General features: G+C 36.3%; 2 protein-coding genes across 2 annotated transcripts; both read left to right on the top strand.

The window, feature by feature from the left end:
• Nucleotides 1-11206: 11206 nt before the first annotated feature.
• On the top strand, nucleotides 11207-13601 carry LOC120346301 (trypsin beta-like). Its single transcript, XM_039416009.2, has 6 exons — nucleotides 11207-11759; nucleotides 11967-12114; nucleotides 12268-12409; nucleotides 12836-12947; nucleotides 13020-13165; nucleotides 13381-13601. Exons 1-6 carry the CDS (start codon nucleotides 11723-11725, stop codon nucleotides 13522-13524), a joined length of 729 nt encoding a protein of 242 aa, XP_039271943.2. The 5' UTR covers nucleotides 11207-11722; the 3' UTR covers nucleotides 13525-13601.
• Nucleotides 13602-15902: 2301 nt separating this feature from the next.
• On the top strand, nucleotides 15903-17805 carry LOC120346416 (trypsin beta-like). Its single transcript, XM_039416144.2, has 6 exons — nucleotides 15903-15958; nucleotides 16132-16279; nucleotides 16433-16574; nucleotides 16997-17108; nucleotides 17233-17378; nucleotides 17595-17805. The coding sequence occupies exons 1-6, from the start codon at nucleotides 15922-15924 to the stop codon at nucleotides 17736-17738; spliced, it is 729 nt and encodes a 242-aa protein (XP_039272078.2). The 5' UTR covers nucleotides 15903-15921; the 3' UTR covers nucleotides 17739-17805.
• The last annotated feature ends 3244 nt before the right edge of the window (nucleotides 17806-21049 follow it).

Genomic DNA, 21049 nt, shown 5'->3' with positions numbered 1-21049 from the left:
CATCGCCCCCCTATAGTAGTTTATACAACTTCATCGCCCCCGGCACTGCAAAAAAATTGAAAGTCTGAAACGAATATATTACAGACCAAATAAGGAGACAAATCATAGTTTATGGTGTTTTTAATGAGATAGATGTGCTTGATGTTCTTCAGCGAGTTTTTTTATTATATCTAAAATTACCCCGTTTACTGATGGAAAGGCGATTTGGTTTTAATAGCAATAGCTGCACGGCTGAAAACGCCTCTTTCGCCATATCAGAGGTCGGAAATGAAAGAATTCAGGGTTCTACCTCCTCAAAAACCTCCGTGTACTCTTGCATTTAACTCCCTAAATTCACCCCATTTCACACTGAAATAATTAAAACAAAATTAACTTTCCAAAACTTATAATAATGATTTTCGTACATCTCATTCATCCCTACAGCCTGATGACCTTCACCGAAATACATGATATATAACGGTTTTCGGTAAAATTCATCCCCGATTCCTCATCCTACCAAGTTCTCCAGTCCGATCACCAGTCCATAGAATTAATTAGCCATTTGTTTGGATTCGTGGACTAGGATGGCCAGGGGGTCGGCAAATTTTACGTCGCTCGCGGGACAAAATTTAGGGTTGCTATTCGTTTACGGGTCGCATATATTTTTTGAAAGTTAAAAGCGGAACCTCGTGCGAAAACTGCGACAATTCGTGAAATCAACTCAGTCGTCTTAATAAAAAATTATTACAATGACATTCAATGTGACACTGTCTTGTTGCTGCATCACGCTTGATAGCTTTACGACGCCAAGATTGAAACATTTTCAAAATAGGCATCACTAATCCTAGTTCTTCGTAATGTTCATTTTCGAAAATAATTGTTCGCACAAATATGTACTTGTAAACACCGAAGTGAATATTTTCGCATGGTCTGTAAAATTTTGATAAAGATTTTCTTCAAAGAAGATACATTCTTTCAAAAATTAAGCGGTGATGAATCTCTTGAATAGAATATGAATTTTTTTTTTTATTGCATTGTAATACATTCGAATATTTACTGCGGTATTGAATCCCTGCACTCAGCATCAACTTTTCTGCGTGTTTCCATTTTTCTAATTATAATTAAATTGTGGGCTCGTTAAACGAGTAGCTGTTCAATATAATTTTGAGAATATAGGTAATAAAATTTAGTCTAAACGTGTCTCACGATAAATTCTGTGGACCTCCTGAAGTATGCGCACCAAGATGGCAGACAATCTGAACTCAGGTTGTGTACCAGGTTAGGGTTCAGGTTATGCGACATCTTGGGGCGCATACTTCAGGAGTACCGCCGTTTGTATGTTTCCCCTGGCATAGACGTCCATGTTTACTTCGTGACATTGGCCAATCAGCAAGATGCAAAAATAAACGTAACAATGTCCCCTTTCGTATCTATTCAGACACATTTCTCACTCAGACAGACTTTCAGGCGTGGTCGTGAACACTGAATTTTACCTCATTTTTGCGATTTAGAATTATATTCGTTAGTTTTTAGTTGTTTTTCGGAAATTTAAATAAAATAAGTCAATGATCACCTTGTCCTCCTAGGAGTTTCAGTTTAATTACAGTGACCAAAAATTAGTGTAGAAATAGCTGTGATAGACTAGGCTAAAATTCTTTACCGGTACCTACAAAAAACAGATCGTTGAATGGTATAAATAAAATGATAGTTTGAAACAAATACTTCATTTTATAGGCAACAACTCGCGAAACCACTGTTAAAATAAGCACCGAAAATTTTAGAATGGTAAAGTATGGGAATAATTTTCCGGGGTCAAAGGTCGGGGAAAAGTCCATTCAGTGAAGCGTCCCGGGCCAGATTACCCGATCACTGGGATACGCAAACTACCGTACCTTACTGCGAAGACGAGTCCAGCAATCCTTTCACGTGTGACATCGCCCACGTGATTCAAACCTACAAAAGCACGCAGAGTACAGTAATCAAGTGCACGATGAGCCGAGCAAAAACAGATTTCGCGAAATCGCCCCCCTTCGACTTTTTCGCCCCCTTCTGTATCGCTTTCGCCCCTCGGGGGGTGATATCGCCCACTTTGGGAATCACTGTACTAGAGGGTCAAAGCACTAATTATTTTAACGTTTTCTCGTGTTATTTACCAACAAAACTATACCACAATCATTATTATAGCTGAGATAGTTACCGTGAAACTCACAATTGCAGAATTTATAAGCAAGTCGTCAATTGACAATTTTAATGACGTCACACCCTAATTATTAGTGCATAAATGATTCATAATGCTACGAAAATAATCATTTTCGATGAGAATTACGTGTGAAAGTCGTAAGCAAGCCAATGTTCGACGCTACAAATAAATTCACGATTAATTTTACGTTCTATTCTTGTTGATAATTTTACCACTCAATCCGCAATGCATGGTTGGGTCAAATCACATTTTCCAAAACATAAAAGAACCAAGGATAGATTGAATCACTAAAAATACATGCTAAGCAAGTATAGAGTCATTAGAAGAAAACTATTGACTGTAAATTCTTATCCGGGTAAATTCTTATTCGGGTAAATTCTTATTCGGGTAACTGTAAGTGATTCATACCCGGTTTTGAAACTATGACTCACAACCTTCAGGTATGGTGCTATTCATACCATGGATGGCCAACCTGCTCTTGACCGCGATCTTCAAATAGCGATCGACAGGTGACTTATAATATGAATGTTGAAATTATTTTTTGCTTGGAGGGATCGTGTTCGCGATGTTGGCGTCATTAACTGTAAGCCATGCCCGTCCCCATTCCCGCGAGTACAAACGAGAACAGGATTCCGACCTCTTTTTAGCTATTTATCAGTCATACTAACTTTGCTATTTTTGTAGCCAAATTTTGATACTCCAGAAGACCAGAAGTATGTGCACCAAGATGGCGGACACCGGCATTATATTGGTACGAAATCCTGCGCACGCACAACTCACAACTCAATGAATCAGTTTAATAGGATGAGCAAACATTTATTTATTTCACCGCGCATAGTAGCCAAACCCTGAGTTTTCTAATTGAACAACACGATTACTAGCGCCAGTGCACAATACATCTGAATCAATTATTACATCTGGATTACAAACATCAATTTCTCATTGTCTGGAATATTTCTTTTTCAATCTGAAATAATGTGCACTATGAATAATGCTCACAGATTATTGTTTTAACCCGTCTACCATGCACTCCTATGATAACACTGGTCAACAACAAATTTGAGGTCTGCTTTTTTTCAGTTAATTTAGGATGAATATGACGTGCTGAATCCAGAAATCACATTATGAGCAATCAGGTCAAGTTTTTGAGATATGGCCACATGTCGTTTTTTACGATTTTGTTCACACTTACGCATGTTAGAGCATTTTAGTAGAAATTGGTTGGGGTAAAGTGCTCTGTGGAAAGTCTGAAGTCTGAAGTTTTTTTTTGCTTATGGACCGGGTTACCTTTTAAAAGTGTTTGATCTTTAGTCATTGATTTATTTTTGATTTTTTTACAATTCGTTTCGGGTAGAATCTTGCAATGTTGTTTGTTTTTTAATCATGGCAACGTGTTTATTGATAATTTTGCCTTCTTTGTTTATTCTATCTTCTGTGTAAGTTAATAGAGGGATATCTTTACTTATTATTCTTTTGCGAGTGATTGAGATGGCTTCGTTTAGAAGACCTGCCTTAGCGACAAAGGTACCTTCAGTTTCAAAGGATATGAAGAAGGAGAAATGGATTTTGAAGATGATGCTCCACATCAATTTTTCCAAAAGGAGTTGAATGATCTAGTTCGCGACCTCAGATTGCCAAAAGACTTTTCCAAACTGTTGGCTTCCAGATTGAAGGAAAGACATCTCCTTTCTGACAGTACTTATATCAGTTTCTTCTGCAACAGGCATAAAGAATACCTCCATTTTTTCTTTGGATTTGGTTTACTGTGCCGATCCGACATTGTGCAGCTTTTGCTCAAGCTTAGAGTGCCACATCACGATGGGAGGAACTGGTGCATTGCAAAGAAAGGAGCGTCCTCAATAACCCTCTGGTTGAATACCCTTCCATCCATTGCTCATTAAGCTCGGCTTGATCAAGCAGTTTACTAAGGCTCTCGACACGACACGTTATGGTGACTGCTTCACTTACATGTGCCAGGCTTTTAACCGTAAATTAGCGCATGACACTTATGTGTAACATAAATATGGCTCTAATATGATTGGTCCGTAAGAGTTTAATATTCTTTGCATGTATACGTCTTATCGTGGACGTATGTCAAAACAAAAGCAATAAGACATTTTTGCGTCGTTTCCAAGCATGATATATGCTTGTCCGAGTGTTTGTGACCCCGGTTGCGCGTCACTTTTCTTTAGCATACTTTAAATTCTACGAGTTTTATATCTGTAAGTATTTGCAATCTGAAAAATATACAATCAATCGGTTATTACTTAAGGAAAGTAATTTGAGCGAGTTCACAATCGTCTTTGGCGCGTAAACAAGCTTGTACTCATTACCCGCATAGAAATAAACAAACAAAGATTGCGCTCGCTCGAAACAGCCCGCGAAAACATTCGCTTTTCCTGGAGTATTAGATGTCGAGTCCATCTGGCTTGAATTTATCACTCTGATTTGAAATACGAAACTTTTTTCAAATTTCTTTTCACATTTTTCATTACTTTTCTTTCTCAATGCCCATCATTCAGTTTTTATTAATCAATGTTTATATCTCGTAACCAATATACATTGTTGAACAAAGAATTTCGGATCGGTATCGGCGGAAAAAAGTGGTATCAGTACTCTAATGCTAATGTGTATATCGTATTTTGCGCATGTACGGTAATGTATTCTTTTTGTTTTAGGACACATAACAGGCGCTGCATAAAACTGGTTTAAGGCAATTTTTTGTATGGTATTAAATTCATTCAACATCAGACGGGATCGACTACTCGAGACTTGGCGATTGATTCATCGCGGTCGTCGCGTTTGCCGCCCCTGATAAACCTCTGCCGTAAATCCTCAAAACGTTGGAATTAATTTTTTTCAATTTTGAAGCCAATTGAAGGCAAAATAACTTAAAAAACATTCTTTTTTCATCTAGAGTAAATGCCGGATTGTCAGTAATAAAATATAAGTATTGATTACCTTGTGCCCAAAAATCTTGCGTGGTTGGACAATAAAAAAATGAGTGAAATAGGTCTTCAATTGCATTTTCACAAAATTCACATAGCTTGAATTCACCAAGTTAAATTCACATGAAATATTATTTAGTACAATAGCCTTCAGAAAAAAATTTAGTTTGAAAAGATCTTAAATTTAGTTTCAATTGTTGAATATTAATTATTTTCGAAGTATGACAGCCAATTAAAGTCATTGGGTAAATTTAGATTTTCCATCCAAAACCTCTATTTTTTTGTCAGCAATTTTACTTTGTTTCTGATATCTTATGACAATAGCTTTGTTCAGGATATAGGGTAGTCTACAAGAACTTTGTTCGCTTAACTTCGTTTCTCATTTTATGTCCGCGGATTGCCGTGGTAATTTGGGAAGTATTTTCATTGTCGACACAACAGGTTACATTGAACACAGTTAACCCAATGAACAAGTCATTTTAAATATGCCCGCATCGGTCATGGATTGCACAATTGTAAATTGTACTTATTGAGTTTTAACGTCGACCTAGGGATTTTTGTAACTTCTCGAGTGCGGAAGAACAAAATCAAGTTCCCAAGAACCCAAAAATACGACTCCAATTTATTTATAGTTGCCAGTTTATCACATATATTATGTTATTTTAGAATAGTATTTTAGTAATCTCAGTTATTATAATTTTTTTTTTAACTCGCAATGAATGTTGCGCGGAAATTTCCGATTCCAATTTTGAACCACCTGCTTATAAATAATGTCATTTTTTAATTCCGCCTCTTTGCCATATTTCGAGGCTATGCGGTTGTCAAATTTTATTAAAGCTGTTATTGCTTCTTTGGACAGTTACAAAATTAGCCAAGTCAGTATTTTAAAAATAAACGAATAGCTCGCTATATAGCCCCTAGGTTTCTTGCACTGAGCCCTGGCGCTCCGTACGGAGCAGTTTGAGAACCTATGCTCAGGTCTGGAGCAGTGTTTCCCAAACTTTTTTCTTGGACGACTTTTTAACTAGCAAACGCCTCCCCCCTCCCCTCCTGACAAAAAGGTCAAACAACATTATTCTTCATTTAACATTAGTATAATGTGAAGGTTTGAGCATAGTGAAATACCTGGCTCCATTTCAGTCAAAAACAGTCTTTAGTCTTGTCTGGCATTGTCAAGGGAATCTCTCTTGATATGTAAAAGTACGGTTACTGCACGCTCTACCAAGAATGAGCTGTCACGGGCAATAAAAAAATTTCGACCCGATCTCACACGTGGGGATATTTCAATTTGATTCTGTGGCCAAAAAATAGAACAATAAAAGAATGAACATGGGTTTGAAAGTATAAACTCAATGGTAATGGTGCATGTTCGTTCGGGTTATTTAAAAACGGAAACCAAAAATTTCATAGCTATTTCCAAAAAAATCATTTAATTTTGAACTTGAACTTCTGTTTGCCTATAACTATACAGAAGTTTTGCAAAATTTTCAACCACTCACTTAGTTTTCTGCTGAAGCGCATCTTCTGCTGCCAGGACATGGAAATGAAAAGGTTCAAACGGTGTGAATACAGAACAATACGTGGGAAGGATTGATAGAGATGACCAGCGATGGTTCCAGCATGGCCACCCATACATCAAATCAGACGCTTGCTGTCCTGAGAGAAAAGTCAGCAATGACATTCAGTAGGCTCCTTAATTATCGGACTGAAATCTCTCAGGTTTTGATATGTAGGGTGTTCGAAAGACAATCCATAAACGATTGGGTAACTCAAGGCTGCAATTGCAGAAATAAAATAGAGAAATACCCAGAGAAGAGTGATTGACAATGTTGCAAAAAGTAGGTAATTCTTTCTTCGATGACGAGGAGAGCATTTGGAACATATTCTAGGAACAACATAAAGTTTGTTCGAAACATCCTGGATTTGAGGTACAAACATACCCAAACAGAAGTTCAAGTGTAGACAAAATTGAATAATTCGCTCCATTTTCGTAAAAGTAATTGAGAAATTGATGGTTTCGTTTTTTGGGGACCACGCTGTATAATACTGGTTTTTAATATAAATCAGTTATGATGCCTAACAAAGCAAACGAGAATATCGATCAGAGACCGAAGACTTCGAAGATGATCGAAAGTTAGGGGATCCCCAAAACAGCGCTCTTACTCCCTAGTGAAACCTTGTTTCCCATCTAATTATTTGATAACTCGCTAATTATACGACATAATTCGCCCAAAATCAATAGGATTCTGGTACGAGATATGATGAATGCACATGCAAAATCTGCAGCAGATCCAATCTCGCTTTCGTGAGATATCGCGTGCATCTAACAGACAGACAAACAGACAAATACCTATCAACATACTTACCGATTAAAATCGATTAGTAAAAAATCGATTAGGGTAATGATCAGTTATATCTGTGGTAACGACAAATGCTTAGGGAATCGGATCGATTTTATTAGAGTATATACGGTCAATTAGGGTACTTGATGAAAGGGTTACTCTAGTTGTAACAGTGATCAAAGGTATAGCTAAGTTTGAGTTTTTTTTTATATTTAACAGGTTGATATTGATGTCCCCAGCAATTAAGAAAGTTCTTTTAGTTGATATTAGATTGTCAAGAACAGTTTCAAGAGCTGCAGAAAATGCTAAGGTATAAGTTCGGGGGTGTCGATAAATAAACCCTACTATCAAGGAGTTCATTTGTTGGGAGCCCTGGGATCTATTGTTGATTTCTAGCCATAGGTTTTCGACATCAGGGATAGGCCTACTATATGCTCTATAGAGCATAAACTAGGTCGAATGTTATATGAGACATCATTTCTTATATACGCCCCAACACCACCGGCTCTTGATGTTGATGAAATATGAGTGAAATTGTATGATGGAATATATATATTAACGATGAGTGTATCACAATGCAACCATGATGCCTATAATATGGGGAGAACTTGAGCAATGGGATAAAAATTCAACCAAATTGTCTGTATATTTTTGAATGCTACGTGCATTTATATGAATAATGAATAGTTCGTCTTTATCTGGAGATAGTTGACTGAGGTTTTCAGTGCCGATAATTTTGCATGGATTATCGAGTAGATCTTCGAATAGATTGTGGAAATTGGGTGAAGTTGTTGGATTGTTAAAGTCAAAATTTGATGCATTTTGGAATGGGAGAATGGGAATAAAGTCGAAGGATAAAAACTGGTCACACATCTAAAATCCGAAATGAAATTGAAAGTTTTTGATAGGTGTAGTTATTAGCTTACTTTATTTTTTCCAAGTCTTCTTCAACCATGATTGGAAGAGTTTTGGCTTTGCCGTTTTTCTTGATAATGTTCGTCCGTTATGAGTCCAGAGATAGTTATATCCATATTTCTTTTTCAGAGTACGAGCCTTGAAAAATAAGTCAGGATTTTGATCCGACCGATTCTAAGCAATAAACAATTTTGATATGTCGGGGATAGATGTAGTGTTAGCAGCGGAAGATAGATTGGATCTATGATTTAGCATTTCATTTCTTATTCTTCGACTGAGGAATCGAACAACTATCGGAGCAAATTTTATTTTATCTGGCTTGTAAGTTTTTTGGTGTGATGCTGAAATATCTCCTTTATCTATTTCGAAATATAGGAGTTCCGACATCTCTACTACTAATTGATCGGTATCTTCTTCTTTTTTGTAGGGTATGCCATGAATTTCAAGATGTTGAAGTCTCGATCTTCTTTGCTGGTCTTCAATACGTTTAGATCGTTGGTGTCGTGACGAGGATCTTCAGGTGGAGATGGTGATTGCATTCCCCGTTTGCTATTCAAGGCAGAATGTGATGTTTGTTGCTTGGATTTGCTGGATGAAGATGTCGCGGTTTTAGGTTTATATTGTTTATATATTGTCTGTAAATCTTAATCGTCGAATAATCGGTGACAATTTTATCAATTAATGTAATGACATCAAATCAATCATGTACACCTAAAATTTCCATCACATCTACACCACTGCATGAATGAATGTTTGTGATTTTTATTACCTCAAAATCAAATTGTCTCGAAATTTCAACTATGTGATTCGTATGGTCATGGTCAAAAATCTCAACTATAGGCATTTGAAAATATAAAAGCGCAATATCTGATTTTTTTCTCTATCTAAAACACTAGTTTACTGAGGGTAAATCACGAGAGAGCAATATGAAGAATTGATTTAACGTTGATATAAGGAAGCTTTTGCAATTTAAATAACACCGAAGAATAGTTGGCGCTTTCTCTAATATTCTTGCGGGAAAGCTTGTTTTCACACAACGAAATTGCGTAAGTTCTTTACGTATACGTCTGTTCTTGTAAAATATATACTGGCAGCTGCCGCATCATGTTATGTCGCTGTTCATTCGCAATTCACTATGAATATGGCTCTGCTCAAACAACTACGCAAAAGTAAAGCGTGTTTTCTCGGAATCAGGCTTGGCAAAGGAACAACTAAAAACACATTTTTTCAGAATTATGCTCTATATAGGCAACTGCAAATTTCCTCATATAGTAGATTTTGATTCATACTATTTATTCTAAGCATTTCTAAGTAACATTTTTAAATTTTTGAATGCCTCCTTAACAATTTTATGGTATATCAATGATAACCGAGTTCAAAGAGAATGTGTGAATATAAACCACTATATTGTTTTCCTAAATAGCGAATTCTCAGATATTTCAAACTTGCAAATGAGCATCCCATACACGTAAGTAGGGTAACTGAATCTAAATCAAATTTGGAATAGACACTCCAATAATTTTAAGTAGTGCTAAACGGCGCTGAGTATTTTCAAAATTATCTCTGTTTTCAACCTTCTATTTCCGAGTTTCATATATAAAATTTGACCGCCATCGATTTGTTCGTTACCCACTTCCGGTATTTTTATGTCGTAGTATTACTATCTTTATCAGATTATTGTATTTTTTAGTGATATGTTTGCAATTTGTCCTAATGAATACATGGCATATATTTGGATGGGTTATTAAAGTATTTTGATTATGACAGAAATGTCAGTGAGGTTTGATTGGTCGTACGCACCTCGCGGAGGTTCCCTAAAAATCAGACCTATATAGCCTCTCTCATAAGAAGACTTAGGGATGAGGCCATATATATATCCATTTCCTTTCTGACTCCTTCCAACTATTTTAAAGCGTAGAATCGTATTTTTCATTGTGGTAATATTAGTATATATTACAAATAAATGAAATGCATTACTTCAGTTTTTGTTGAGTTTAGGAAGACTTACCACAGCATTTAAATTAGAAACCCGAGACCAAATGATTTTAGCAATATCAGTGATGTTCAAATGTCAATTTATATTTATATCTAATATTAAAACTATAAAAACCTGTCTGTGTTCCCGCAAGACAATTTCCCAATACCTCTGCCTCAACGTTATCATAAGTTTGTTATACTTGGATAGAATAAATAAAAATATTCCACTGTTTGCAAAGTCATGGGAATTTCACAGATTCTAGTTCACTTACGTATAAAAGAGTATATATCGAACGCAGTTAGAAGCTAACCCTAATGAATAATCATCATAGAGACAAAAATACATCGTCATTCGCGTCGCGGTTGTGTCCCTTAGTTCACCTCAAAGCAAATTTTTTTCCATTTCATTATTATTGATCCGTGGTACTTTACTTACATGACAGATACAGCATGATAGCTTTCTTGCACACAGAAAAAGATTCATTACTTACTAACTTGCTTTAAACAATACAATATTTTCCAGTGTTTGTTTGAACAGAGCTACCTCCAAAGAAAACTTGTCGATTAATATTCCACACATGTGACTATGTAGCTTACATTACTCAGACCCTGCTGATTTAAAAAAGAAAGCGTGAAACGAATATCTCGATAATCGTTTTGTACAAAGCCTTTTTGGGGTATTAACATTTTGGTGGTTTCAGTTATAAACGTTTGCAGAACATTTTAATTTCGTTAGTGATTATTTTGTACACCTATCTTGGATGAGAAAAAAATTGATTTCATTTTAGTGATTATTGTAGTATTTTGTAATGAAAGACACGTCAGTTAAGTGTAAAATGAACTACTGAAATAAGTAAATCTATCAAATTCGAACAATTTTTCATTTACGCTAGTGAGTCGTAACACATAAATATTATTACCAAAAACAGGTCCTATTTTTTCTGCCTTTTTGATTATTGAATTATAGAGGGTTGACGGTGGAAGGTTCGAAAATAATGAAAACAATTAGGAATAGGGCTATATATTTTTAAACAGAAAACAGCTTGTAGCCTGAGGAGGTGACCGACACCAACTTTTTCTAGCCTTGTCTTATTAAATTTACTGTACTCTAAAATAATAATGATATGCCACATCTCGAATGCAAAATCATGGGAATTCAACAGATGAAGGTCAATTACGTCAAACAACTCCGACAAAGCATTGATAACGACATAATTCCTGTAAATAGCTAATTAGGTGCCCAAAATACATCTCTGATGTTTACCTCCCGACGTGCCGTCTAGCCTCCTAAAAAGTATAAAAAGGGGTTGAATTGAATCATAATTATCAGTTCTTCAATATCGTCCAACGAGTCAACAAGAATGAAACTTTTCCTCATTGCCGTTCTCTGCCTTTGCGGTAAGTAATATAATGTAGGAAAAATGACGAAAACTTTGCAGTTAGCTCGGTATTTTTATTTAAGCGAATGAATATTTATCAATATTATATTTATCTACCGATGCCAACGCGTACAAACTCATCGGTGATATACTCCTGCCTCTATTTTTGTTTTTGTTCAAATCAAAAAAACGAACTGCATATTTTTAGTGCTTTACATTTGTTCAGGCACCAACGCCGACAAGATTATTGGCGGTACCGCTGGTTCAACCGGCCAGTTCCCGTCAATCGTTTTCCAAGAAAAGAGCGGTTCGTTCTTCTGCGGTGGCACACTAATTGGATATGACAAAGTCCTATCAGCTGCTCACTGCGAACAGTAAGAATAATATATCATAGCAGTAAATGTCACATATATATTAATGTTGTTTTAATTTCATATATACGAGTAAATCTTCTAAGTACAAAACATTTTCATTTTCTATTTATATCCTAGTTCGATAATGTAAATTTTTCGATGGTATTTTTTCAGAAACTTAGTTGGATTGACTGTAACTGCTGGAACCGCATATCGTAACAGTGGTGGAGTAACTAAACCCGTGGCAAGGAAAGTGGTACACACTGGTTACAACTCCAACACATTACAAAATGATATCATGCTCCTGTACACCTCAGTGAGTTATGCAATATCTTCGTCATCTAATTTAAATCATTTAGTAAATTATTGCCCCTATTCACAAGCCTGTATTTTTCCAAATTACTAATATACCGCAAACGGAGAAGCCTAGATGATTTTTATTGAAGATGCAGTTATACTACCTTCGATTTGCAATAAATTTACAGTCTAAAAATACAGTCATCATAATTTCCCACAAATATTGGTATCTGCATAATATCTTTATAAGATTTCTGGAAAATACTATTGAATAATTTGACTGAAAAGACGTACATAGGTAAAATCTGCTTTGAATGCATTTTTGCTTAGGCTGAATGACTTGCATACAGTATTGGCATGTTATAACTTAGGTAGAGTTTTGTGTACAATCATTGTTACCACAGGGTTATATTCCAATATTGTATTGATTCAAGTATTTTTTCAGACATCTTTCAGCTTGGGTACAAACATTAATACAGCATCATTAGTATTTACGGCACCCTCTGCTGGAACTGGCATTACTGTTGCTGGATGGGGAGATACCAATTCTGGCATCAGTAAGTCTTTAGCGTTATAATCTGTCATACATACCCTATCATTTGAATTAAGCTTACCGCTATTTTGTGCAGTTTCAAGTCTTCCGAATCAGCTGGAATATGTGAATGTGGCGGTCATTTCTACAAGTACTTGCAATGCCTGGAATGCATACAATGGTGCCGTTACAAGCGGAATGATTTGCATGGGAAATATGAGTGGCGGAGAAGACTCCTGTCAGGTAGTTAATAACGAATATTTCTACAGTTTAAAAGTCAGCAATCTATGGGGTGACGTCTCATATTTTGTTGCCGTTTGAACGAGTGTGCCATATTTTTGAAATACAGTATATCAATGATAGCCGAAGTGGTTGCCGAGGAAGTTCTAGCGATTAATTCAGTTCCGCTAAAACATTTATAAGGTGAAATATTTTTGAACCAATTGTGTATGCTGTAGGGTGATTCCGGTGGACCTGCCTACATTCAAGGTACAACAACCATTGCTGGAATCACCTCATGGGGCTATGGATGCGCTCAGGCCAATCAACCTGGTGTCTACACCGATGTTGCATACTACAGATCCTGGATCAACAACAACTAGAAGTCAAGTAGCTGAACCTACGTGGAATCAATAATTGCGTGAATTTTGTTGAATGTAATTTGAATCATTAAATAATGTGGTAACAAAATGACTCGAATGTACATCAGGCATGGTGGGTTAGACAGCAAAGTAATTGACTCGGATATAATTTGAGACGAGTTCGATTTCAATTTCAAACATTATTCGATTTGGTCTCTTTTAGTCAGGTATGAACGTTGCACTACGAGTCGTCAAGGTATGGCATAGGTTCTTATAGCACTAGTCATCAGTATTAAATTACGCAATCTGAAACCCTGAGGACCATGCTCGACAATACGGTCTTGGTCCTTTTCACTCTCTGACCTAGCCAATTCGGGTCCAGTATAGTTTAGTACCACATACACTTCCCGAAGGCGTGGCTCAGCCATTTTTGCATATTATGTTACTTATCTCTAATCCCCATCTGACAAAGACATCCAAAAATTACGTCACTACGACGTCAGAGTGACGTAATAAGACCCGTTAAAATATACGGCCGTTGCTCAAAACGCGCAGACGATCCCTCTAAAATTCTAAATCGAGCAAGTTATTTCTCTCGTCTTCTCGCCGTAACGATCCCGAAACGAGAGAGATAGTGAGTTCGTTATCGTCGGTAGACGCCATTTCGAGCGATCGCAGCTACACTTCGGAAAGCTCTATGACGTGTTTGTGACGTCGCAGTGTCGTAAATTTTGGATGACGTAGCCAGGCGGGGGTTAGGAATAACATATGCAAAAAATGCTCTACTACACCCACTAGAAATACTTGTGGTAGCAAACTATACTATCTCCAAAAGTGACAAATGCCTTATAGGTTCCATTATGACATCACCATAGCGATACAAAATGTGTACCAGTCGTTCTTTCATTATTATATTGTGACAACTGCAGCATTTGTCAAATTTCGTTTTCGTATTTTGATCTTTGTATGGGCTGTTTTCACAACTCCCCTTCAAACAAGCTTTAGTTAGACAATCATCCACTGATGCTCAATGTGTCATCAATATTCGAATGTACCGTAAACCTTCTATGTTGTCTTTCAATTTCAATTACTGTCTGGATGGGTGATCGACTGGTGAACATGCAGATTGGGTTTAATTTTTTTCACCTATGACGCTAACATATTTATGTTCAATACTCTGAGTTGAGCTGACCACTTTGCTATCACGGCTAGTATAAACAACATGAAGACCAGTACAACGTAGCACGGGTGTGCAATCTGTCACAGTAGATCACCGCCACAAGTGGCACAATATTGAGTTTTGATGACGTCATCGCACACAAAACACGAAACTCATAGGTCCAGAATTTTTTGAAATAAATAAAGTTACTGTAATAGTCCAGGGGGATCTGGGGTGGTCATACCCAACTATACAAAAAAATACTTTAATGCAACTTTAGAGCATTTGCAGTAGGACATAAATTCATACGCCCTTTTCAGCACCATTTTGCTCTATTCTTGAACGATTTACTGAAAACCGGACGTTTCCGGGCTTTCTATCAATAATCCTTTAAACAAACGAACCAAACGAGATAGATGAAAATGCGCGCTTATATGACCTGGATAACTTCGACAGAGAAAGACGTCTGTAGAGCGATTTTTCAAGATATTGTTATATATATATCAGTGGCTACTATTATCTGGCTTGTTCGAAGCAAAAGGCACCAGTGAGCGTCGTATTACGTCATTATACAAAAAAAATGGCCCCAAAATTTTGGGCGGGTTACACTCTCGTAATAGCCTCCTGACGAAAAATACAACCTTTGACCAATCGAAATTTGGAAGCAATTGGTCCATTATTTAATGAATAAAAAGATTTTTTTCATACGGCAACAACGAGAACAAGAAATCTACAATAAAAACGATCCGTAGGTCCATTTCGTGTCCAATAATTCTTTTTCATTTGGTCATACATTAATTATACGGCGAGGCAAATAGAACTCGATATTAAAAGACAGATTCTAAAACTCTGATGAATCGATTATAGAGGGCAAACGAAGAAAGGTTGAAAATTATGAAAACAATTTGAAATTGGTATCTACGTTTTAATATAGAAAACTGCGTTTAGCTCGAGTTTGCGACCGATATCAACTTTTTGTATCCTATATATTTAATATACAACCATGTTGAAAGAATATCATGATATGCCACATCTCGAATGCAAGCCATGAGAATTCAACAGATGAAAGTCAATTATGTCAAACAACAAAGCATTGATAACGACCTAATTTCTGTAAATAGCCAATACGGTGCCTAAAATACATCTCTAATGTTTAACTCCCGACGTGCCGTCTAGCCTCCTGAAAAGTATAAAAGGGTTTTAATTTAATCCTAATTATCAGTTCTTTAAAATCGTACAACGACAACAGGTCAATAAGAATGAAACTTTTCGTCATCGCCGTTCTCTGCCTTTGTGGTAAGTAAAATAATGCAGGAAAAATTAACAGATCTTTGCATATTTATTAATATGATATTTATCTTCATATGCTAACGCCTACAATACCATTCGTGGTATTCTTAATTCTATTTTTGTTTTTGTTTAAATCAATGAAACGCACTGCTTATTTTTAGTCCCTTTCATTCGTTTAGGCACCAACGCCGACAAGATTATTGGTGGTACTTCTGCCTCTAATGGCCAGTTTCCGTCAATTGTCTTCCAAGAAAAGAGCGGTTTATTCTTCTGTGGCGGCACATTAATTGGACCCAACAAGATCCTCTCAGCTGCTCACTGCGATCAGTAAGAATGAAATATTATACGAAAATAACGAGAGACGCCACATATTAATGTTGTTTCAAATTCATATAAATCTTTTAACAAAACCTCTTCATTTGCTATTTGTAACCTGGTTCGATAATGTAAATTTCAATTCATCGATGATTTTTTTTTCAGGAGCCTCTATGCATGGAGTGTAACTGCTGGAACCACAACCCGTGACGGTGGTGGAGTAACAAAATCGGTTACAAGCAAATTGGTACACAATGCTTACAACTCCAACACAGCCGAAAATGATATCATGCTCCTGTATACTGGAGTGAGTTATAAATTATCTTTATCACTAAATTTAAAACATTTTAGAAGAAAGAAGTTAAAAAGAAAATAGATTTCTTATTGTAAATGTAACTGCCTATCTAGCTTTTTGTTATACCACTGTTATAAATTTTCTTTGTGAGTTAAAATACAGTCATTACGGTTTTCAGACAAATGCAATATCTAGATCAAATTTCGGAACAACACTCTGTACTGTTTTTGTAAAGATACGATAAAATTACACCGAAAGACATACATCGCAACAATCCGCTTAAATTGAGCGGCATTTTTGATTTAGTCTATATCTATATGGATCGCATCATTTAGCCATGTTACAATACGAATAGAGATGTGAGATCATTCTTATAACGGTAGCTAAGTTATGTGGAAACATTGCATTGATTCAAGTAATATATTTTCTTTTAGACATCATTCACCATTAGTTCAACCATTAATACAGCATCATTAGCAATTTCTTCACCCTCTGCTGGAACTGGCATTACTGTTGCTGGATGGGGAGATACCAATTCTGGCTTCAGTGAGTTTCTAGTGTTATGATCAGTAATTAGTTTTGAGTTGTAAATCTCGCATTTTTCTCCTATAATCAATCGCTGATGCATATACCCTATCATTTGAAGAAACTTTATCGCTATTTTGTGCAGTTCAAAATCTTGCAAACAACTTACAATATGTGAATGTGGCGGTCATTTCTACAAGTGATTGCAATGCTAGTGAATCATACAATGGTGACGTTTTAACTGGAATGATCTGTATGGGAAATATGGCTGGCGGAGAAGACTCCTGTCAGGTAGCTGACGAATACTTTCACAGTTCATAAGTCAGAATTCTATAGGGTGACGTCTTATATTTCGTTGCCATTTGAACCAGTGTGCAGTATTTCTAATATCAATGATAGCTGAAGTTGTTTCCGAGGAAGTTTTAGCGACTAATTTTGTTCAGCCAAAACGTTTGTATATATATAGAGTGAATCATTTTTTAAATCAATTTTTTTTAAATGTTGCAGGGTGACTCCGGTGGACCTGCCTACATTCAAGGAACTACGACCGTTGCAGGAATTACCTCGTGGGGCTATGGATGCGCTCAGGCCAATAAACCAGGTGTCTACACTGATGTAGCATACTTCAGATCATGGATAACCAGCAACTAGAAATGATGTGATTAAACATACTCGCAATTCTTATTTGCTCTGAGTCTAATTTTAATCAATAAATATTGTGATAACAAAATTACTCGAATGTAAAGGCACAGTGTGTTAGCAGGCTAAGCAATTGACTAAAAAAGAGTGGGATATATCTTGACACGAAATTCTTGCAGCACAGTCAATACGCTTTTGTGCTCTTAGCGTCCAGAAAAAATCGATTTCAATTTGAAAAAATCCTCCTATTTAGTAGCTTTTTGGTCATGTATACGCAAAAGAGTTGCAAGATTATAACAGGGGTGACCAACTCGCAAGTCGCATGCGGCTTTTCTCCGGTTTCATGCGGCACTTTTCTCCTTGGTTATTTTGAGGAAAAAAATAACTTGCAAACTTAATATGATTCATCGTGGATTCTTTTTACGTCGAAGATACAAGAACGCCTTCATTTACTTTACCACATAATCGATCATTATTACGTCATAATCAATTTTTTTGTTATGGGACGCGTATTGCGCTACAACGGCTGTCATATTCGTATCGAAAACGAAGTTCGGCGGCAAACTCGCAGTTTACCATTTAAGGTGGTAGAGTAATTACAAACGTCACAGATTATGTCATCGACGACTCATTTAGTTATGCATGGGACACCCTGCATATTTTGAAGACTTCGTGAAATATTCTGTTTCGAATACTGCCTCTTTTGTTGTTCAAATTTTTCTAATGAAGATGAAAACATTCTTTCATAATGTTCCATCTAGAAGAGAGGGGTAATGTGACAACCCTTGTTTTATCTGTTAAATGCTGCCATGTGTTATTATTGCTATATTTTGTATTTTTAACACTGAGGGCGCAGTGACACTGTCGATCTTTCTTTTGGTGCATTTCTGTTATAATCATGTTGGTTAATGACATTTACAATAAACCAGCATTCTAGCAGAGCTGAAAAAAGTTATATATGATGTTCATGTATGTTATTGTTTATAATGTGATCAGTATTTTTTTTCACCGTCATATAAATACACTTTGCACAAACAAAATAAAAACAAACGTAAAAATGGTATTACAGGGTAAAAGGAGAACTGTGGTTAGGTCACACAATTATCAGGCAAAAATAAAAGTCAAACACTGAAAATTAAAAAAAAAGTTCGCAGCAACAACAAGAAAAAAAAACACTCATTACATACAAAAGATAGGAGGCGTACATGCAACAATTCTAGTACCGGTATAATGGCAGTGTTTTCAGTGCTAGGGTCACTAGAAAAAAATCAGACGAGAGAAACCGATAGAAGCAATCCCTTGTGTTAAAATCGAAGAAATCACCAATAATGGGTACGGAAAACATTTCAATCTGTAAACTTAAACTCTTCACGGTAATGAAGTAAGAAATGCAGCTCTTGGTCTCTGACTGGTTGGGGGGGGGTTCTGAAATTTTTATTTGCCAAGTTAGATCGAAACAGCTAGCGGGTCCGATCGAACGCTGGAATACGCGTTTTTTTATTAGTCTTGTGGGTCTAAAAAGGATTTTAAGCTACGGAAAATAGCTATCTATGATACAGAAAATAGATTTTATTTTTTTTTACATTTTAAAGGGGTGGGGTCGACCCGCAATACCCACTGCAGACATGTCTCGCTTAGTCAGGAATATTTTCGGGATTTTGCTTTAGGATAGCGCTTTACTTTTGTAGGGAGTGGCGCTCGTTTCTGTATAAATAAGTTGAAATTGGTTTAGCGGTCTTAGGATTGTATTGTTGCGCGCTAGGTACGATTAAATAATGTTGATTAGGGTTGTTCCGTACAAGCCTACTTTAAGGATATTTTTATGAGAATAAGTCTGCCTTTGTAATTGTTTTAACAGTGATAGTTTATTATTTTATTTTGATTGGATTTCATTAAAGAATGATTTCATGTTCCACTTGTGATATTTCAAGCCTCGAATAGCAGACAAATTCGGCGTGCTATAACTTGTAACCCTCTCTGATTTGAAGGCTGCAAGTTATTTAATATTAATATTGTTCGGCTATACTGATTAGATACCACTACACATAGATTGTTTGTTGATTGGTCTGGTTTGCGGAATATAACCCCAGCGTTGACTGACAACAATCTAGTACCAAGTTTGTCAACAATACAAAATGATACATAATAATAAAAGAACCAAAAAAAAAACATGACGTCGCCTCATTCGTACCCGGAGTTTTGCAAAAATTTTCAAGCTATTTCGATTGGTTTGCAAAATTCGCTTTTGGAAAATCTACTCATAGGGATGGATAATTTAGTATTTTTTCGAATTTAAATCAGAAAGTATAGATTTAACATCATGTTTTGTCTGTCTGGTATTATCCTATATTGATCCAACTTGCAAAAATAAGGCCTTGAATATGCGAAGAGGAATGGAAAGTTTAATATTGCTTGGCGTCTACAAATTATATCACGTTTTCCTAGTTATCTAATCGCTTTGTGTTGTTTGGATGAACCTATATATTTTTGCTTTAAATAATGAGAAAGCGATCGAAAACGCTAATCTGCAGAAAATTGTTGTCAATATGGAATACTTAGCATTATCTATTCACTAACTTTAGTATGCTGTAAATTCGTCGGGACTTAGATTTATGTTCCTACATGAAATTCGAACATGCATTTCATAGAATATTTATCCATTGTCATATTGAACAGAGTTTGCTCATTAGATTATCCCGAATCGATTCAGGGGAAGTGGTACCAATATCCACGAATACGGCCATACTCACTGATCACTGCACCGAAATATTTTCGATGGTACTACCTAATTTGTATCTCAACTTCTATTAATTGAACAATCAGGAAATGGTCCAATGACCGTATTGTGACAGCAGTTAGTCGTTCATTTAAACAGAATAGACTAATGCAGTGGTCGGCAACCACCGTCCGCGGCCCATTGCCGGTCCGCCGAAAGATTACTACCGGTCCGCAGTGAGGTGATACAAAAACGGACTAGAGCTAAATAACACCTATACAATCTAACCACTAACCCTACGACTAAAAAACATCACCCAACAGCAAACCAGACAAACACAACATCAAGCAATACCCATGTATAGATACAGTAGCTGTACAGGCATCGTTACTTTCACAACATCGTTTTTTTAGACCGGGTTTTTTGAATATTGACAACTACAAAAACAAAATATCGAAGTAGGCTGGATGTAAGGAACGCGTTACGTGTATCACTGTCGATCATGTCTCCAAATTGGAAACTGTTATTGGCCAACGAACAAATGGAGATCTCGCATAGCATCACCTTTTTTCTAATAAGTTTGAGCTGGATAAGCCAATTGGATTAA

This window comes from Styela clava, chromosome 8 (genome assembly GCF_964204865.1).
Source record: "Styela clava chromosome 8, kaStyClav1.hap1.2, whole genome shotgun sequence".
Lineage (NCBI taxonomy): Eukaryota > Metazoa > Chordata > Ascidiacea > Stolidobranchia > Styelidae > Styela > Styela clava.
The sequence above is the reverse complement of the archived record's forward strand: the minus strand, read 5'-3'. Positions and strand labels throughout refer to the sequence as shown.

Bases quoted from the DNA above. Each gene is read 5' to 3' on its own strand.
- LOC120346416 (XM_039416144.2), top strand. From the start codon at position 15,922: ATGAAACTTTTCGTCATCGCCGTTCTCTGCCTTTGTG. The intron at 16,280-16,432 runs GTAAGAATGAAA...TTTTTTTTTCAG, and splicing joins TCAGCTGCTCACTGCGATCA to GAGCCTCTATGCATGGAGTG. The intron at 17,379-17,594 runs GTAGCTGACGAA...TAAATGTTGCAG, and splicing joins GCGGAGAAGACTCCTGTCAG to GGTGACTCCGGTGGACCTGC.
- LOC120346301 (XM_039416009.2), top strand. From the start codon at position 11,723: ATGAAACTTTTCCTCATTGCCGTTCTCTGCCTTTGCG. The intron at 11,760-11,966 runs GTAAGTAATATA...ACATTTGTTCAG, and splicing joins TGCCGTTCTCTGCCTTTGCG to GCACCAACGCCGACAAGATT. The intron at 13,166-13,380 runs GTAGTTAATAAC...TGTATGCTGTAG, and splicing joins GCGGAGAAGACTCCTGTCAG to GGTGATTCCGGTGGACCTGC.